Source organism: Leucoraja erinacea, chromosome 1, assembly GCF_028641065.1.
Source record: "Leucoraja erinacea ecotype New England chromosome 1, Leri_hhj_1, whole genome shotgun sequence".
NCBI classification, from domain to species: domain Eukaryota; kingdom Metazoa; phylum Chordata; class Chondrichthyes; order Rajiformes; family Rajidae; genus Leucoraja; species Leucoraja erinaceus.
In genome coordinates this window covers 117,873,315-117,891,466 of record NC_073377.1, presented here as the reverse complement: position 1 = coordinate 117,891,466, position 18,152 = coordinate 117,873,315, and the positions used below count along the sequence as shown (strand labels likewise).

Here is an 18,152-nt window from a genome sequence, read left to right as displayed (position 1 = left end):
GCTATTGAACAGTGGCCCCTGTTCCTCAGCCGTTATGTTATACGTCTGATTGCAGTTGAGCACCTCCCCCATGTCCTGTCCCTCTGGGTTATTTCTTGTATAGCACTCAAACCCCTCCTCCCCAAAAGGAATGGTAAATGGAGGAGGTCGAGGGTCTTCCCTTCGGCCCTTCGTATTGTTGTTGCTGGCCGGAAATAGGTAATGATAACTCTGGCATATCGCATTTTTTGGTAAGAGGGGATTCGTGAATAGCTGTAGTATACATGTCATAGCCCTAGGTGTTCTATCCCAATTCAGGGGAAATGGTACTGGGACCAGCTGAGGCCTAGCTCCAGCGCAGGCGTAACAATTGGTTCGTTGCATACTTCTGGCTGTGTACATCATCCAGGCAAGCCAGGTGTTGGCTCCTTTTCCCCCTGTTGGTATTCCCTTCTCATATAACTGCCTTAATCCTGTTTCTCCTGCTACTATCATTATCTTCAGCTTCTTAGACTCATTTTCCCTGGTGACATTGCTGACTACTGGTGGTACAGGTGTTGCCCTGGGATCCCTATTCTGACTGTCATCTATCTTGAACACCTCTCCCCTATCCTCGTATATTACCATCTTCCCATCTCGCTTGACTTCTATTTCAAACTTCAGACATGCGTCCTTCCCTGTTTTATCTGCACATATCCAATACCTACCACTTTCCTGTATCTGAACACTCTGTATGCTCACATATACGCGTCCTGGCAATTTCTCGTTTGGGTTTTGATATACTCTCCACCTATCAGTTTGATAGGTGGTCCGATGCCACCCATATTTTGATGAAGTAAACACCGCGTGCCAATCTTTACAGGGATGGGTGCATACATACATTCTATAGCCGCACCACCTTTTTCCTTTACATACATTAAATGGGATGGTGGTGGACCTTCTATTTTGTGGTATTGTGATTTTTATGCATGTTACATTACTTACAAGTTGGGTAACCACCCAACACACGACCCACCAACACGAAATCTTCATTTTTCCTGCGGGTTCTTGGTAAATATTAAAGTCAATGGTTCTTCTCCTTTGCGCACTGTCCACGGGCTGATATCGTCTGGTGGGGCCTCCACAGGACCCTTAACTCGACTTGCGTGTGTCCACCCTTTCTCTTTTGTTCGTACTGCTGTCTCGGTGATTAGTAACACCAGGTAGGGTCCAGTCCACTTAGGTTGCAGCTTTTCTTCTTTCCACGTTTTTATTAATACCCAGTCTCCAGCCTTGACTGAGTGAATTGGAAAGTCCAGTGGTGGGCTCTGGGCCAGCAATCCTTTAATTTTTAGTTCTGCAAGAGATTGGGACACTGCCAGTAAATAGTTCCTCAGGAACACATCGTTCCCTTGTATTGTTGGGACTCCTTCTATCTTCCCTAAGTATGGGAGCCCGAATAACATTTCATATGGTGATATCCCTATGTCTTTTCGAGGTGCCGTTCGGATTCTCAACAGGGCTATCGGGAGGCACTTAGTCCAGGGGAGTCTCGTTTCCTCTATCAACTTGGTAATTTGGGTCTTTAAGGTGCCATTCATTCTTTCCACCTTTCCTGAGCTCTGGGGATGCCATGGTGTATGCAATTTCCATTCTATTCCCAGTGCTTCACATATCATTTCATGTGTTTTTGAGGCAAAATGGGTCCCTCTATCTGAGTCTATTGTTTCCACAATCCCATATCTGGGTATAATTTGTTCTAATAATATCTTGGCTACCGCCTGTGCGGTGGCAGTTGCCGTGGGGAATGCCTCTACCCATCTGGTGAAATGGTCCACTATCACTAACAGGTACTTCCATGTTCGTACCCGGGGCAGCTCGGTAAAATCTATCTGTATTCTTTGGAAGGGCCTAACTGCTAATGGTTGTCCTCCTCCTGGGACTGCTCTCATGATTTTCTTATTAATTCGCTGACATATCACACAGCCCCTTATGACCTGTTTGGCCATGGTAAACATCCCACAGCAAGCGTAGGTTCTGAGGAGGGTGTCACAGAGGGCTTGTGTTCCCCAATGGCTTTGTCCATGTAATCTCCCTAATAACTCCCTCATTATTTCTTTGTTCAATAGCTGCTTTCCATTTGGTGTCCACCATTTCCCATTTGAAGTACGCTGAGCCCCCATTTCTTTCATGTTTTCCTGCTCTTTCTCACTAAAGATAGGTATCTTTTCCTCTGGTTCCCTTAAAGGTATTAGTGACTTCATTTCTACCATCTGTTCTGTGGCTGCTCTTTTTGCAACCTCATCCACTGCCCTATTTCCTCTGGCCTCCAGGGTGTTACCCTTCTGATGCCCTGCCACATGTGCTATGGCTATTCGTTCTGGTTTTTGCAATGCTTCCAGTGTCTGTCCTATCAATTGCTCATGTGCTAGTTCTTTACCTCGAGTTGTTATCATTCCTCGCTCTTTCCAGATCTTCCCAAAGGTGTGTACTACTCCAAAAGCGTATTTTGAATCGGTATATACTGTTCCTTCCTTCCCCTCCAATAATTCCAAAGCTCTCATTAATGCATATAATTCACAAGATTGAGCTGACCAACTACCAGGCAGCCTGCCACTTTCAATTTCCTCCATAGTTTCCCCGTTCACTATACCGTACCCACTATGTCTTTTTCCATCTATGCACCTGGAGGATCCATCTATGAACCACCGGCTGCCCTCAGCCAGAGGTTGCTCTTCTAAGTCTTCTCTACTTTTTGTCTGTAAATCTATTATTTCACTACAGCAGTGTACTGGGCCCTCTTCCTTGTCACCCTGTTTCTCTGCTGGATACAGGAATTGGGACGGGTTAAGGTTCTTATCCGTAATTATCATCAAATCGTCTTTTTCCATCAGGATGGCCTCATACTTTAAAAGTCTGGAGTCTGTTAACCATCTGTTGGATTTCTGAGTGAGTATGGTTCTTACTGTGTGTGGTGTAGAAACAACCAGAGTGCCTCCAAAGGTTAATTTCCTACTCTCTTCCACCAATATTGCGGTAGCTGCTACCGCTTGTATGCATCCCGGCCATCCCCTGCAGACTGGATCTAATATTTTCGAGAGGAAGGCCACTGGCTGTCGATTTCCCCCTCTTTTCTGGGTGAGTACCCCTAGTGCCACCCCCTTGTCTGAATTTACAAACAGGTGGAAAGGTTGTTCTACTGAGGGCAGAGCCAACACGGGAGCAGTAATCAAACTGTTCTTTAATTTCCCAAATTTCACCTCCTGTTCTGGAGTCCACTGAACTTTGTCTTTTTCTTCTCCCAATTTATCATACAGGAATTTTACTTGTCTGGAGTAATCATCTATCCACAGTCGACAGTATCCTATCAATCCCAGGAATTTTCGGATCTCTTTCTTATTCTTTGGTAGTGGTACTCTCGTGATCCCAGCTATCCTTTCGGGGTTTATTCGTCTCTTTCCTCCACTTATCAAATGTCCCAGATATTTTACCTCTTGTTTCACAAATTGAAGCTTGTTACGGGACACTCTTAACCCCTTCCTTCCCAAGAAGTTTAACAGGCTTATTGTGGCATCCCTCACTTCCATTTCTCTTGCTCCTGACAAAAGGAGGTCATCCACATACTGTAATAGTTGCGTTTCCCCGTGACCTGGGAAATCCTCCAATACCTGCTCTAAAATTTGGCCGAATAAATACATACACCTTGTCTTCAGGTTTAAAGGGTCCTTCCTCCTGGTCCATCTCCGACAGCTTTTACTTTACCTGTTCATAAATAGACTTGTATATCATTATTAACTGTTTCATATACTTTTTAAATTCTATCTGTAACTGTTCCAAACTCGGTCCCTTGCAGGAACTTCTCCATTGTGTCACCTGCTGGTTAGTTTGCATGCAACATTTCTTCAGTGCCAATGGCAGAGCATTACACAAATCTTATTTATTTTAACCTTCAATGTTCCATTTATTCTTTTCATCAAATGAAAACAATCCGTTGTCAAAGCTGATTTCTGTGGGTTTACCAAACCTCTTAATTACCTTATTCAGCATAAACGACACTACAGTGCTCATACCTAAATCGATTCAGACTTACCCTGGACATCTCTTCCAGATGCTGTTTCAGCTGCTTTGTCTGCATTTTAATTTAACTTCTTTGACATGTACTTTTTCCATTTCACCATACAATTTCAAAATTTCCAATCTAGTCTGAACTATATCCTGCCTTTCCCAAGGTCATCATCTGCTGTCTTATATTCTGAAGTATTTCTCTCTCTTCACTTGTGGAACAAACCAACAAATTGTCCACATCAGCAAATACTTTCTAAGGGTATACCATATAACCATATATCGAACCTGCCTCCACCACCTTCACTGGAGGCTCATTCCACACAGCTACCACTCTCTGAGTAAAGCTGTCTGGCTCTCTCTCTCTCTGTCTGTATCTCTGTGTCTGGCTCTCTCTCTCTCTGCCTGTATCTCTGTGTCTGGCTTTCTCTCTCTGTCTGTGTCTGGCTCTCTCTGTCTCTATCTGTATCTCTGTGTCTGGCTCTCTCTCTCTCTGCCTGTATCTCTGTGTCTGGCTCTCTCTCTCTCTCTCTGTATCTCTGTGTGTCTCTCTCTCTCTCTCTCTCTCTCTCTCTGTGTCTGGCTCTCTCTCTCTCTCTCTGTGTGTCTCTCTCTCTCTCTCTCTCTCTCTCTGTGTGTCTCTCTCTCTCTCTTTCTCTGTCTCTCTGTGTCTCTCTCTCTCTCTCTCTCTCTCTCTCTGTGTATCTCTCTCTCTGTCTGTCTGTCTGTATCTCTGTGTCTCTCTCTCTCTCTCTCTGGCTGTATCTCTGTGTCTGGCTCTCTCTGTCTGGCTCTATCTCTCTCTCTCTGCCTGTATCTCTGTGTCTGGCTCTCTCTCTCTCTCTCTGGCTGTATCTCTGTGTCTCCGGCCTTTGCCGTCTTCTTATCTGCTACTTTCGGGAGTAACTCCCTCATCATCCTGTCTCTCTCTGTTCCTTATTTGCTGTTTTTCTACTGCCTGCAACATAATCTTTACTACTTGTTTTTCACTTCTGTGAAAAGGAATTGATCTAACTGTTCTTGTCAGACCTAAAGAATCTTCAAGGAGGCTATTTAACAAACCCCCTTCCCCCTCAGGGTCCTCTCCTAGGTACCTCCCAATGGGGTCTAATTTCAACCGAACTTATCTTCCCCTTCTGCCCTTTGACTCCCCGTCCTGTTGGCCGGGTGATCTTCGTCCACCCCGGCCCCTGTCTTCTCTTTCCTTTGGGTATTTTGGCCCCCTCCGGCTCTGCATTTGTCCCAACGGACTATACCTTATCATGTTGGCTCCTCCAACCCCTGGGTATTTCCTGCCCTCCAGGGTCCAGCATTTGCCCCAACGGACTATTGGGCAGAATGCGGGGATTTGGCCCACAGCCTTTTCCCCTCCCTTTTTCTTAACACCGTGTTTAATTTCCTTATTTATCATAATCATATTCTTAATACCATGTTCATCATATTCTCAATACAGTGTTCATCATACCTGCCTTGCCCGTACAAGGTCTTAAATTCTACAGAACTTCTTATCTTCCCCTCCCTTCTTACAGCCTTGCAGCCCCCTGAATGCTTCAGGGCGTCAACCACAAGGTCTTTCCACAATCGCCCAGGAAGTACTTTATTAGTCATTGTTCCTACCTGGGTTCTGTACACAGAAATTGCTCGATTGATTTTTCACGATTTCCAACTACTCCCACTTCTTTGCCGAGTCTCTGTGTGGTCCGGATACTACTGCTTAAACAGCTGATGGCAAGCAAGGAGTCTGAGACTGCTGAACTCAGCAGGGTGCACCTTCCCTTCGTCCGTCTACTCCCGTCAGCTGTCTAGAGTATTGGATCCCGGACGAGCCCCCAAGTTGTGAGATTCAAAAATCACAAATGCTCTTGAGACAAATTCAGACAAAGAAGTGTTTTTATTAATTTCATATTCTGCAGAATAGGTGCCCCTCCTCTGAGGTCCACTAGAGGCACAAAGAAGATGGAGATGCTTTCTATCTTTATACAGTTCATTTCATTATTATCACATTCTCATCCCTCCCCATTGAGCTTCTTCCAATCATAACATAAAGCCCTGTTTCCCACGAGAACGTCTCGGAACGCCCACCTAACGTCAAAGACACCTCCCATATCATGCATCGCATGTGCATTTAAATTAGGCATCTTGTCATAGTGGGTGTGCGTACATATTCATGTAATCTCATCAAGCATGCGTAGTTGAGCGTGACTTCGTGTCCCTTTCCCCTTCGTTCTAATTTCTTTACTATCTCCTGCTGAAGTCTTTCTCTGTTACTTTTTATCTAGAATTTCTCTCTGTTCTTATATCGTTACTTTCTAATCTACTAGCAGTCTGGTTTCTGCCTTATTTCTTTCTAAGTTATTTTTCTATCCCTAGTCTAAATCAACTATGCCTGTTAACTCTTTCCTCACACCGTGGAGGGGACCTCCAGTAGACCAGGAGTCGGGAGGGGTTTTCCCTCCAAGATAAATATTTATGCAGGGGTTCCCGTGGAGGAGACCTCCAGGAGACCGGGAGTCGGGAGAGGTTTCCCCCGATATAAATATATATATATACATATAGTAGCAATGTTACAAACAAATATTAAACAATCTTACTTGGATGACCTGAAATTAAAGCATATAATTAGTTAGTTACCCAATTGTAGCTAATTCCAAAATTCAATTACTAGATCTAAACATCTATCCATTTCTCAAGGAAAGATTAACATTTTTAAATAGCCTAAGTGTCCAAAGAATATTCAGACAAGAATTCACAATAAAACATGATTTTTAAATCTCATTGACATTAATTTATAGGCCAAATGGAAGGAATTTAGTGTTCAATTGCTGTAAATTAATGGCCATTTAAATCGGCTTTCGAGTGGGATCCTGTGGAACCCTGTGGAACGCGCTGGTTTGGAACGTTCCCATTGCAGTTAATTTGTGCCCCATATGCCCAGAAAAATAATGCGGGATTTAATGGGCCCCCAAATTAGCTACTCGCAACATAAAATTTTGTATAAAGGGATCTTATGAAGCGCTTTTTAATGTAAAAATAAACAACCTACCTTGCGTTGTCCCCTACATGAGATCCGTCCCATGTTAGCGGCGGTCGTGGGTTTAGAGGATGATTTTTAACCTACTATAACAATTAAATTAACCAATTTAGTTTAAAAAATAGCTGCAGCGAACGAACCTCGCAGCGATTTTTCGTCAGCAACTAAGTATGCTGAACAACCTTGATTTGAATAGCCGAGAGAAAACCGCGTTTTAAACCCGCCCCCTCTCAAAGGCGCCAAAATCGCGCACACGGGCAGCGACAGATCTACAGCGTCGCTGAAGGTAGGTTTTGCAACATACCTACATATAGAGGCTGGGGTTCCCGGGTAGGGGAATCTAGTAATTATACGGCTTGCAGACCGCAGGGGTCCCCAGGTAAGGGGTCAAATGGACCGGAACGGTCAGCCTTGGTGCCGGAAGGGGTTTTCCCTCCGGTAATATATAAGTGTGCTGGGATTCCCGGGGGAGGGGAAATCTACCAGCTATGCGGGGCCCAGACCACAGAGGTCCCCAAGATATGGGGTAAATCGACCCAAGTGGTCAGTCCTGGTGCCGGGAGGGTTCCCTTCCGGTAAAATTAATAATGTGGAAGTTGGCCAGGATGGAGCCTTATTGAAGGAGGCTCAAGATAGATACACCCTAACATCAGGAAATATAGCAGTGTTGGGCAGATGGGAGAGCCTTGCCAGCAGCGCCTTGTAACAGGGCTGCATAATGGGGATGCCGAATCTATGGCAGTGCCGGCCTATTGCTCTAGGCCGTGTCAGCAGCACCTTGTATAGGGCTGCTTAAATGTATGGCAGCAGCACCTGTAGAAGGGCTGCATGATGTCTCCCTCATGGAGGAGGTGAGCTTACCGGGGCATTTTCTGACCCTAAAGGGATGGAGAGGCAATGCCAGCAGCGCCTTGTAGTAGGGCTGCTTAATGTCTCCCTTATGGAAGAGGAGAACATGCCGGGTCGGTGTAATCTGATGCCGAGGCTGAGGGTATAGCGTGGAGCATATCTCAAGGGATGAAGGGCACATGTCAGAGGTATGATTCCTGGCAGCAAGGTTGCCATCCCAACACAATGCAGTGAACACCACCATCAGGGGATGTTAGAGCCACCCGCCGAATCTTCTATTCAGGTAAGACCTATTCCACAGGCAAAACCTGAAGGACGAGTAAGGATTCATAGTTTAGGTGAAACGCACCCACGGCTTCATTGGCAGGAAGCGGTTCACTGAAGCTGGTAGCAGCATTAAAGCTGATCAGAGTTACTCTACAACTAAGTGACCACGAACAAGTTGGTAAGATTTACAATTGGTTGGGCAATACACAAATGATTGAGACATTGTCATCTACTCAGAGGCATTTTAACCAGGTAACTGGACATTACTAGTATTCCAAGAAGGTTGAAATTTGGCCAGAAGAGTGTTGAGCCAGGTCCAGTATTTTAGCCAGGTTTGCCTTCGAGACAGGCTCGGAGATATGGGGAATTGTCTTTCAAGGCAAGGTCAGAATTATGGCAAGAGTTGTCTTGGGACATGTGAGAATTATTGGAACCGGGCCAGAGATGCCGTTCAGAGCAGGCTCGAAATGATGGCAGGCATGGCCTGTTCATTATGAAAGAAGGGTGATCAAACTGATTTCATAGGGTTTTCCATGTACAATGATCATCAGAGATATTTGAAGGCATTGTTATGATGAGGCAATTTCACAGTATGATAACAATAAATCATTCAAAGGACAGTTCAAAAACTGTTGTGATGTATTGTCTGGATTATATTTTGATGCTGTATTTGGCTAAAATCCACTCAGTCTCAAGCTAATTGAGGAATTGTTCTCTCCTATCCAGTAAATTAGGTTGTTATCAGATGGATAGTTGGCCTGTGTCTCCGCCCTGGGCAACAGATTGGATTCAATAGAAACCTGGAACAGCCTTGTGGTCATAAAACAGTTTCTATTCATTAGACTAAGGCAATGTAATAGATGTGATGCAGCTGTGCAAGATTGAGAACTGACAGCATGCTTAATGGCAAACTATAAGGGTCATGAAGGTCATTGATAATACAACTTGCTATTACCAGCTGAAGCGAATAAAGCCACTATGATGGACAAACAGTATTCAGCATTGCTCCAGTCGTTGATCAATAAATATGTCATGATATTGCAAAAAAGATGCTATGGCTTAGGTGAGAACATGCAAATGTCATCTCTAGTTGGAGGTGCAGGAGATTTGCATGAGTTATTAAATCTTCAGTATTGGTATCAACTATCTAGAAACCCTAAGTGCATTTATGGGTTAAAGAGTGATTTAGTGAATATGCATAGGCGCATGCTCAACTTCATGTTGATACACTAAGATGTGGCATATGATAAGCACGAGGGTGCAACAGGGAAAGATCCTGTAAAAGGTACATAATTTGCCACTGGAGTATCATTAAGTACAGATCAATGACAACACAGAATGGGTGTTGGACCACGCAGTATTTATGAAATTCTGATTCAATGCAACTCCGAATATAGATAGGTTGTTTTCGAGCTAATTTAAATGTTGCAAAAATGTGTGGCATAACAGTGGCGAAAGATACATTCTCGCTACAAGCATGAGGAATGGTCTTTTATGTCTTCCTCCAATTTGCTTTATGAGTCAGGTCTTGAAATAGAGTCATCAAGAGTCGCTTTAGGTTCCAGCTGTGGAATTGGTCTATGCAGTTTGATTCCCGATTTGTCGGGAATAATCATAATGCAACATTATATGGTTATTTAAACGCAACTTGCTGGTCCAGCCTGCGGCTTGAGAGATCAGCTGTTGCATGATAAAATCAATATATGTTCTACAGATTCTCAATAGACTGCTTACGGCTTGGGTTGTCATGCCTATTTTTGTATGTATTCACAGTGCTGGAATGGTACTAAAAAGCGGTAGTTTGCTGCTTCAGAAGATGGGAAGCGTTTATTTAATGCTCATGTTATATTTAAAATGGTACAGATTCTGAGATTGCAGTTCATTTAAATGGTCTTTGACAATATTAAATTATAGGGTCATTAACTGTGCCAAGGGGCTTTCCATCAGACTTACTGCAGCTAACGAGGTCCAAGTTGTTCGGTTCACCTCGGATATCGAGTTAGTAAAGGATATCTGTTACACAGGTTTCCCAGGACAAGTACAATGCAGTATGGGAGATTGACATTGTGTAATACTATTTTAACCAGGGGGTTCCAGCTACATTCTTAGCTTTGATCGGACCTCATTAGGTAGTTATCCTCCTGGCGCTGGTTAGCGCAAAAGGTCACTCGCTACATTATTGTGACAGGAGAGGATGATTACATCTGCAAATATATGTACAGTATTTTATGCTATAATTAATTTAATCAGAGCAGTAGGGGTGTCAGGTCTCAAAATAGTTCAAGACATACCCAGGGATTTGTCGTTATGTGGGGACACACATATACAACAATACGCCAAGGTCACCAAGAGCTTTTGAGACTCTGAGCTAACTATGATTGGTAGTTACAAAAGACTTTATAAGGACCTATCTGCTCAGATCTTGTCAGGAGTTAAAACGGAGTTGAGGTATGCAGGAGTAGATACTGATCCGGATCTCGCTCCACCAGGGCTGCTATAACAGCAGCAGCAAGGGTTAATTATGTTCCGTTGGACCACGGCTATAGTGTGGTCAAACGAACAACATTTCAAACATGTTATAATAACCCGTTGCCAGACCAGAGGTATTTCTCAATTTATTTTATGTTCTGTTATAGGTTCCATCCGGATGAGAGATGTGACTATTGTTATTGCTTATTTAACAGCATCAGCATGTTTAAATCTATGTCATGACTGTATGCATTATGAATGTTTTCCCTCATTTGTCAATGAGGCAGTTGTGGTTGTATAGACTTGTTTCTTACGGCATGAAATCACAGAGCTTTGAAATCTTCACGTAGTCACTCACGTGACTCCGAAGTAAGATTAAACGAGAACTTACCAGTTTGAAGTTTGATCTTTATTTTATGAGGAGTTACGATGAGGGATTACGTGCCCTCCGCTCCCAGCCCTCATTAAGATCATCTGGTAGTGCTAGTCTTCTTTCATCTTACTATCATACTTCAGTCACTATTACTATCTGTGATTTCACACCGCTGCTTTGAAGATTGACGCACGTGCGGCTGAACGAGCCTTCTTCATGTAATCCCTCATCGTAACTCCTCATAAAATAAAGATCAAACTTCAAACTGGTAAGTTCTCATTTAATCTTACTATTATTGTCAACCAATATCCATTTTATAGTAGCATAATCACAATAAACGGAAATATTTTTGTTATGGTGAAATCAGCGTGAGAAAGGCCCATAAAGTTTGAATAGAGCCTAGGAAGCTGAGGGTGACTTTATCTCAATAGATGCGCAAGTTAATGAGGGGCATAGATAAAGTGAACGCTTATTGTCTTTTTCCCCAAGGTAAAGGATTCTAAAACTAGAGGGCATAAGTTTGAGGTGAGAGAAGATAATTTTAAGAGAGACCTCTAGGGCAAAAGTTTTCACACAGAGGGCAGTCTGAATCTGGAATAAGTTTCTTGAGGAGCTGATGCAATTATGACTTTTAAAAGACATTTGAACAGATATGTGGATTGGAAGGGTTTAGAGGGATATGGACCAAATGCAGGAAAATGGGACTAGCCCAGTATGCCAATTTGGTCAGCGTGGATAAGGTGTCTGTTTCCACCCCGCACAGCTCCATGACACGTTGAGTGTATAAAATTGTTTACTATTTTTTCTTCCACCTTTTCACCCATTGTGCACGCTCTCCTAGTGAAAGGCCCAGGCAGAATGGTGTTTTAATGCTATTGAATTGGGTGCCAGTGAGAGTGACAAAGGGTTTTGGTCCTGAAACATTATTTCTCTTTCCAAAGATACTTCCTGACTTGCTGAATGTCTTTTTTTGTTTTTACGATACGATACGATACGATACGAGGCGATATAACTTTATTTATCCCAGGAGGGAAATTGACCTGCCAACAGTTATAAAAAAAACACAAAAATATAGTTTGATATCATTTTCTATCACTACCTATAACTTTTCATTCTTAATTAATATCCATTTTGAATGAATCAATGCAATGTAATATTCCACCACTCATCCATAGCCCCCAACTGCGCAGGTGCGGCTGAGGGGTTCCCGTTGTGAGTCACAGCAACCCTCTCCCAACTGCGCCTCGCCATCCCTCTTCATACCCCTATCCTCCTCCATTCCACCTCACCCCCAGCACTCCCCTCCCCTCCCCTTCACCCTGCCTCTTCTTTCCCCTCTCCTCCTCCCCTCCCCCACTCCCTCCCTCTCATTTACCCTACCTTCAGTCACTCCCTCCATCCCTCAATAACCCCTCTCCCCTCCCTATCCCCTTCCTCTCCCTCCATTTCCCTCCTCCCCCACTCCTCACCTCTTTCCCAACCCCACTCCGCCAATAAACACAATGTTTAAATAACATTAAACAACAATCCTCCCCTCCCCCACTGTAGTGGCCATTTGGCTTAATTTTGTGTGTCATAAATTATGGCATCTGCCTTTAAATTTTGTCTGCCTATAATTGTGTGGGTGAGATTTATTACATGGTCGGAGGCATGTTTGTTGCTGGGATTCTCGGGCAGTAGCTTGTAGTTTTTTAGTTAGTTCGGAGGAAGCATGGTTGGATGGCATAGCTTTCGACAATTAGTCAGAGCTTTCCAACATTAAAGATCTAAACATCTAATGTTTCGGAGCCACATGCTGTAGTTTGACTAAGATTAAAATGTATTTATCAAGGAGAAGTTTGGATGAATATCTTAATGTTTTATTTCGACAATAAAGAAACTATTAATCAAGAGACTGTGTTTTGAAGATTCATCTTTCGACGGCTTTGAATGTCTCGTGGAGAGCTCCCATGCGTATACGACGCTATCTCCTTACCCCGTGTCTCTTCATCAATCAATCAATCAATCAATCAAAGACTTTATTATCATTCAAAAATACACCAACAAATGCAAGTCTGAACGAAATTTTGTTGCATGTGGTTCACCGTGCAACATAAAATAACAAAAGGATAAAATAGATAAAAAGATAAAATAGATAGAAAGATAAAATAGATAATAGTGGTGGCACATTATATGGAATTCAAGAGTCTGATGGCTCGTTGGAAGAAGCTGTTGCAAAACCTGGCCGTTCTGCTCCTTATATTACGATACCTTTTGCCCGAGTGCAGCAGAGTGAACAGTCCATGATGGAGATGTGTGGGGTCTTTTATAATGCTGTGGGCCTTTGACAAGCAACGTTTGCACGCAATGTCCCGGATTGAAGGAAGAGAAGTCCCGATGATTTTTTCAGCCGTCCTCACCACTCTCTGCACGGACTTCCAGTCGGCGGCTTTGCAGTCCCCAAACCAGACAGAGATGCAGCTGGTCAAAATGCTCTCTACGGTGCCCCTGTAGAAAGTGGTGAGGACGGGATGGGGAGGTGAGCTCTTCTCTACCGGCGATAAAGTGCAAACGCTGCTGCGCTCTCTTAACTAGTGATGCAATGTTTTGTGACCAGGTCAGACTGTTCTTGATCTGCACCCCCTGGAACTTAGTGCTACTGACCAACTCCACATCGATGTCATTAATGTGTAGTGGTGTGTGACTGCCGGTTTCTCCTGAAGTCAACTGAAGTTTCATAACGACTAAAGGGAGAAATTCCTTGAACGATATAATAATCTGCCACTATACCCACTTCCCCCTCTCCTTACAACAATGTAACAAATCTCTCACTGGGTGTTTTGTCATTTGGCAACATTGTAACAGGACGCCACCCGGAGAACTGGCCCCTAGTGACGGGCGCTCACAAGCAAAGATCCTAGAGGAACAAGATAGACCACTCTTCCGAATTTCAATGGGCTGACGTGTAGTACGTGACGGAACGTCACGGCCGCCATTTTATAGTGCGACACTCGACTTCCGGTATGCCACCCGCTGTGATCCAAAGCAAAGATTATAGAGCTTAGCTATAATCTTTGATCCAAAGCAAAGATCCTCGAGTATCTTGTAGCGGGAACAGCCCCCTCCTTTGTGTAGTTTCCCTTGCATTGTATTGCTTTAACACACACTGCAAAAAATTAAATTCAACGTATATATATTTAATATATTTATATGAATGTGTGTCTGTGTGTGAGAGGCAAGTTAGAGATAATAAAGTCTATTCTCATGTATCAGAAGCAACTTTGATTTAAATCATCACTATTAATTTATTTGTCTTGTAAGATGATATACATAAACCATAAAGGCAATTATATATATAATTATATAGTAATAATAAATATATGCATATATATATATTTATACACACACATATATACACACATACACATATACAAATGCACATACATATTGATACATTAATATATGCATACATATATACACATATATAAACATATATATATATATATATACACATACGTATATACACACATATACATGCATATATACACATACATGCATATATACACATACATATATATTTATATATATTATCATTTTTCAACGATCAATAGATTTACGATCAGCTCCTGTGGATTGGAGGATAGCTAATGCTATCCCACTTTTCAAGAAAGGAGCGTGAGAGAAAACGGGAAATTACAGACCAGTTAGCCCGACTTTGGTGGTGTGAAAGATGCTGGAGTCAATTATTAAAGATGCAATAATGGGGCATTTGGATAGCAGTAAAAGGATCTGTCCAAGTCAACATGGATTTATGAAAGGAAAATCATGTTTGACTAATCTTCTGGATTTTTTTGCCACAAGGCTTGGTGTTGGGGCTGCAACTGTTTACCATATATATTAATGATTTGGAAAAGGGAATTAGGAGCAAAACTAATGCATACATACCTACATATGTACCCATGCGCTGCTGTGACCCGAGCCCCGGAGATTCGGAGGCTCCAACCGCAGGACTGGCAGACAGTAATATCGGAGCCTGCGGGTCCCTGCTGGGAGACCGCTTTTCGGGGCTTCCGCAACGGCAAATTATTCCGCCCGAGTAGCGGGGGTCGAGGATGACCTGGAGCGGGGCCTTACATCATCGCCCGGCGTGGCTTAAATGGCTGCGGCACTTTTCTAGCGCACGCCGGGGGCTCCAACAACCTCTATGAGGTTCAAGTGACAAATAAATTGTATTGTGTATTGTGTATATTTAAATTAATCTGGCAAGTTGGTCAAATAACATGGGCACCTTCTTGCTTTTTTTGCGACATGGATTTTTTAAATGTGAATGTCTCATATCAACACATTTGTGGGTCAACAGTATTTTGTATCAACCCCCACAATTTCAAATAATTCTCAATTGAACTTCTTAAACAGGAAAACAATTTTTATTTACATCATTTTGTGCACGACATATACAGGCTTGCAGAATTTGCACAATTTAGAATATCAGATAATCAATAAAAGTGATGTCACATTCTACACATTTCAAACAAAGGACAACATTTTCAGATTATACACAATCAATAGACTAAGTCTTGGTCTGCTTGTTGGAAAACTGGTCAAGTTCAAAGTGTAAAGAACAAAGACAACAGTTGGCTGACAAGTACTCCGTACTTCGGTGTAGGAGATCTTGTCGACGAGTATTCTGGACCCACCGTTGACATCTGAAATTACAGGAGATATCATTTATGATTAACTAATAATAAAAAAAAATGATCATAACTAGATGCCTGCACAATGGATGACATATCACTTAAGTGCAATTGTTTTCAGTTGTGTGGAGAGACCTGTATATTGACGATGCTTTTTGTCTCTTATATGTCATTTCACCTTAAATGTAGAAGAGTTTATTAGAGAGGGGAGAGAGGGATCGAGAGAAGGGAGAGGGATCGAGAGGGGAGAGGGAGAAGGGGGGAGAAGGAGAAGGGGAGAGGGAGAAGGGGGAGGGAGAAGGGGGAGAGGGAGAAGGGGGAGAGGGAGAAGGGGGGAGAGGGAGGGTGGAACGATAGCATGTTATAACGTTCAGCCGTCCCATTCCGACCAAAGATTATAGTGCAGAGCTACTCTACTATCTTTGATTGCAACCGCCGCCGCCGAATCCCCGGCCCACCATTGCACCCAAAGATGATAGAGCTGAGTTGTATAATCTTTGATTGTACCCTTCTTCACGACAATTCGAGGGATATAACGGGTAACAGCCGCCGCGTTCTCGGACTCGAGTCTGAGCTCGAAAAATCTCGTGGTCACTGGGCCCAATGTGTCCCGCGGGCCATATTTTGGAGACAAATCCCTTACAAGAACAAAACCAAAAACGTATAGAAGTGTTAAACTTGTCTTTATTATTGTGGTAAGTAAAGATGTAATAAAATAAGTCTAATAACTTTCTAATGTACCGACAAACCTAGTTTCCCAATGGCCGTTGATGGGAAAACAGAAAATAACATTTTCACGGGAGAATATCGACTGAAAATAATAATAATATTTTCTTACCTTTCTTTTTTATTGGGGAACCTAAAGAATGACAGATCTGGTCGTTTAGATTTACGATTAGAACAATTGATAGCAGAGCAGTGAGATGAAGATTTAGCTGAGGACGCCATGGCAGTGTGGGGGAAGCCCAATAAAATGCTCAATAAAATGGCGTCGACGATCACACACGTGATACTACGCGTTTTTCGAGGAGTGGTCTATCTTGTTCCTCTAGGATCTTTGCTCACAAGCATGACGTACCTACGGACCATTGCCTTGGTTCTGTCCTGAATGCGGTGGCTCAAATACTCATGCTCACTCGTCCCCGGCCTATTGACAACCCCGATCCCGACAGTGAAGCCCAGACACAGAAGGTGCACGGCCATGCCAGCGGTTTTGCGCAGGATGCGGTGCAGCCAGAGCTCGGCGCTCGGCCACGCTCGGTGCTCCGCCATTGTGGCTGCCTGCGCAGGCTTCCTTGCATCCTTGCATCACCGTGCCTGGGCACTGCAGCCTCGGGCCCAGGAGAAGGAGCCCAGCCTCACGCAGGGCGATGGGCAGTAGGATTGCATGTGTCTTTTTCACAGTGTTTCACCCGACCCTCAGTCCGAAAATCACCTTCCATGTCAAGTCAAGTCAAGTTTATTTGTCACATACACATACGAGATGTGTAGTGAAATGAAAGTGGCAATGCTCGCGGACTTTTGTGCAAAAGACAAACAACAAAACAACCAAACAAATTATAAACACAATCATAACACACATATTCTTTTACATAATAAATAATGTAAGGAAAAACGTTCAGTAGAGTTAGTCCCTGGTGAGATAGGCGTTTACATTCCGAATTGCCTCTGGGAAGAAACTCCTTCTCAACCTCTCCATTCTCACCGCATGGCAACGGAGGCGTTTGCCTGACCGTAGCAGCTGGAACACCGGAGATGATGTACCGGAGATGATGGAAGTCAATGGGCCGGATTATTACGGAAAAAAATACGCCTGCGGGCCGAATGATTTTGGGTTACGGGCCGCATTCGGCCCATGGTTGCCGACCCCTGCTTTAATGTGATGTAGGTGCCACCGACAAGGCCATCTTTTGTTATCCAAATCTTATCCTTAAACTTTCAAATTAGAGAGCAATTAAAAGGCTTTGCAATCACATATATGCTGGGTTAGGCTGGCAGATTCTTCCCCTGAAGGACATTTGCTGGCAAGGACTCAATGTCCTGGGATAGCAACAATGTAGTGGGTAGGGCTACAATCCTATTGTGACATCATAACTGGGAACTGCCAGTGCAGATTTGAGAAATCCTTCTCAAAATGGGATTTTGTCAAGCTAAAAAGGTTAATAACGTGCTGGCTCGAAGGACTGAATTATCTATTCCTGCACCTGTTGTCTATTGTCTAAAATAGTACGATTAAACGAGAACTTACCAGTTCGAAGTTTGATCTGTATTTTATGAGGAGTTACGATGAGGGATTACGTGAAGAACCCGTCCAGCAAGCATGCGCGACATACTTCAAAGCAGCGGTGTGGAATCACAGAAAGACGCAATAATTGAAATAAACATAGTAAAGAAAAGGAGAACTTCAATACCAGTTGATCTCTATAATTGAGGGTGGGAGCGGAGGGCACGTAATCCCTCATCGTAACTC

General features: G+C 43.3%; 1 protein-coding gene and 1 long non-coding RNA gene across 2 annotated transcripts; both read right to left on the bottom strand.

Annotated features, from left to right (window-relative positions):
- Positions 1 to 998: 998 nt before the first annotated feature.
- On the bottom strand, positions 999 to 4,452 carry LOC129701064 (protein NYNRIN-like). Its single transcript, XM_055642018.1, has one exon. The coding sequence runs from the start codon at positions 3,654 to 3,656 to the stop codon at positions 1,008 to 1,010; it is 2,649 nt and encodes an 882-aa protein (XP_055497993.1). The 5' UTR covers positions 3,657 to 4,452; the 3' UTR covers positions 999 to 1,007.
- Positions 4,453 to 14,268: 9,816 nt separating this feature from the next.
- Positions 14,269 to 17,490, bottom strand: LOC129701088 (uncharacterized). The gene is made up of 2 exons (XR_008724153.1): positions 16,521 to 17,490; positions 14,269 to 15,694 (listed from the first exon to the last, which is right to left on the bottom strand). It is a non-coding gene; the product is annotated as an uncharacterized LOC129701088 (long non-coding RNA).
- Between the last annotated feature and the right edge of the window lie 662 nt (positions 17,491 to 18,152).

Coding starts and splice junctions, on each gene's coding strand:
- LOC129701064 (XM_055642018.1), bottom strand. CDS start 3,656: ATGTATTTATTCGGCCAAATTTTAGAGCAGGTATTGGAGGATTTCCCA.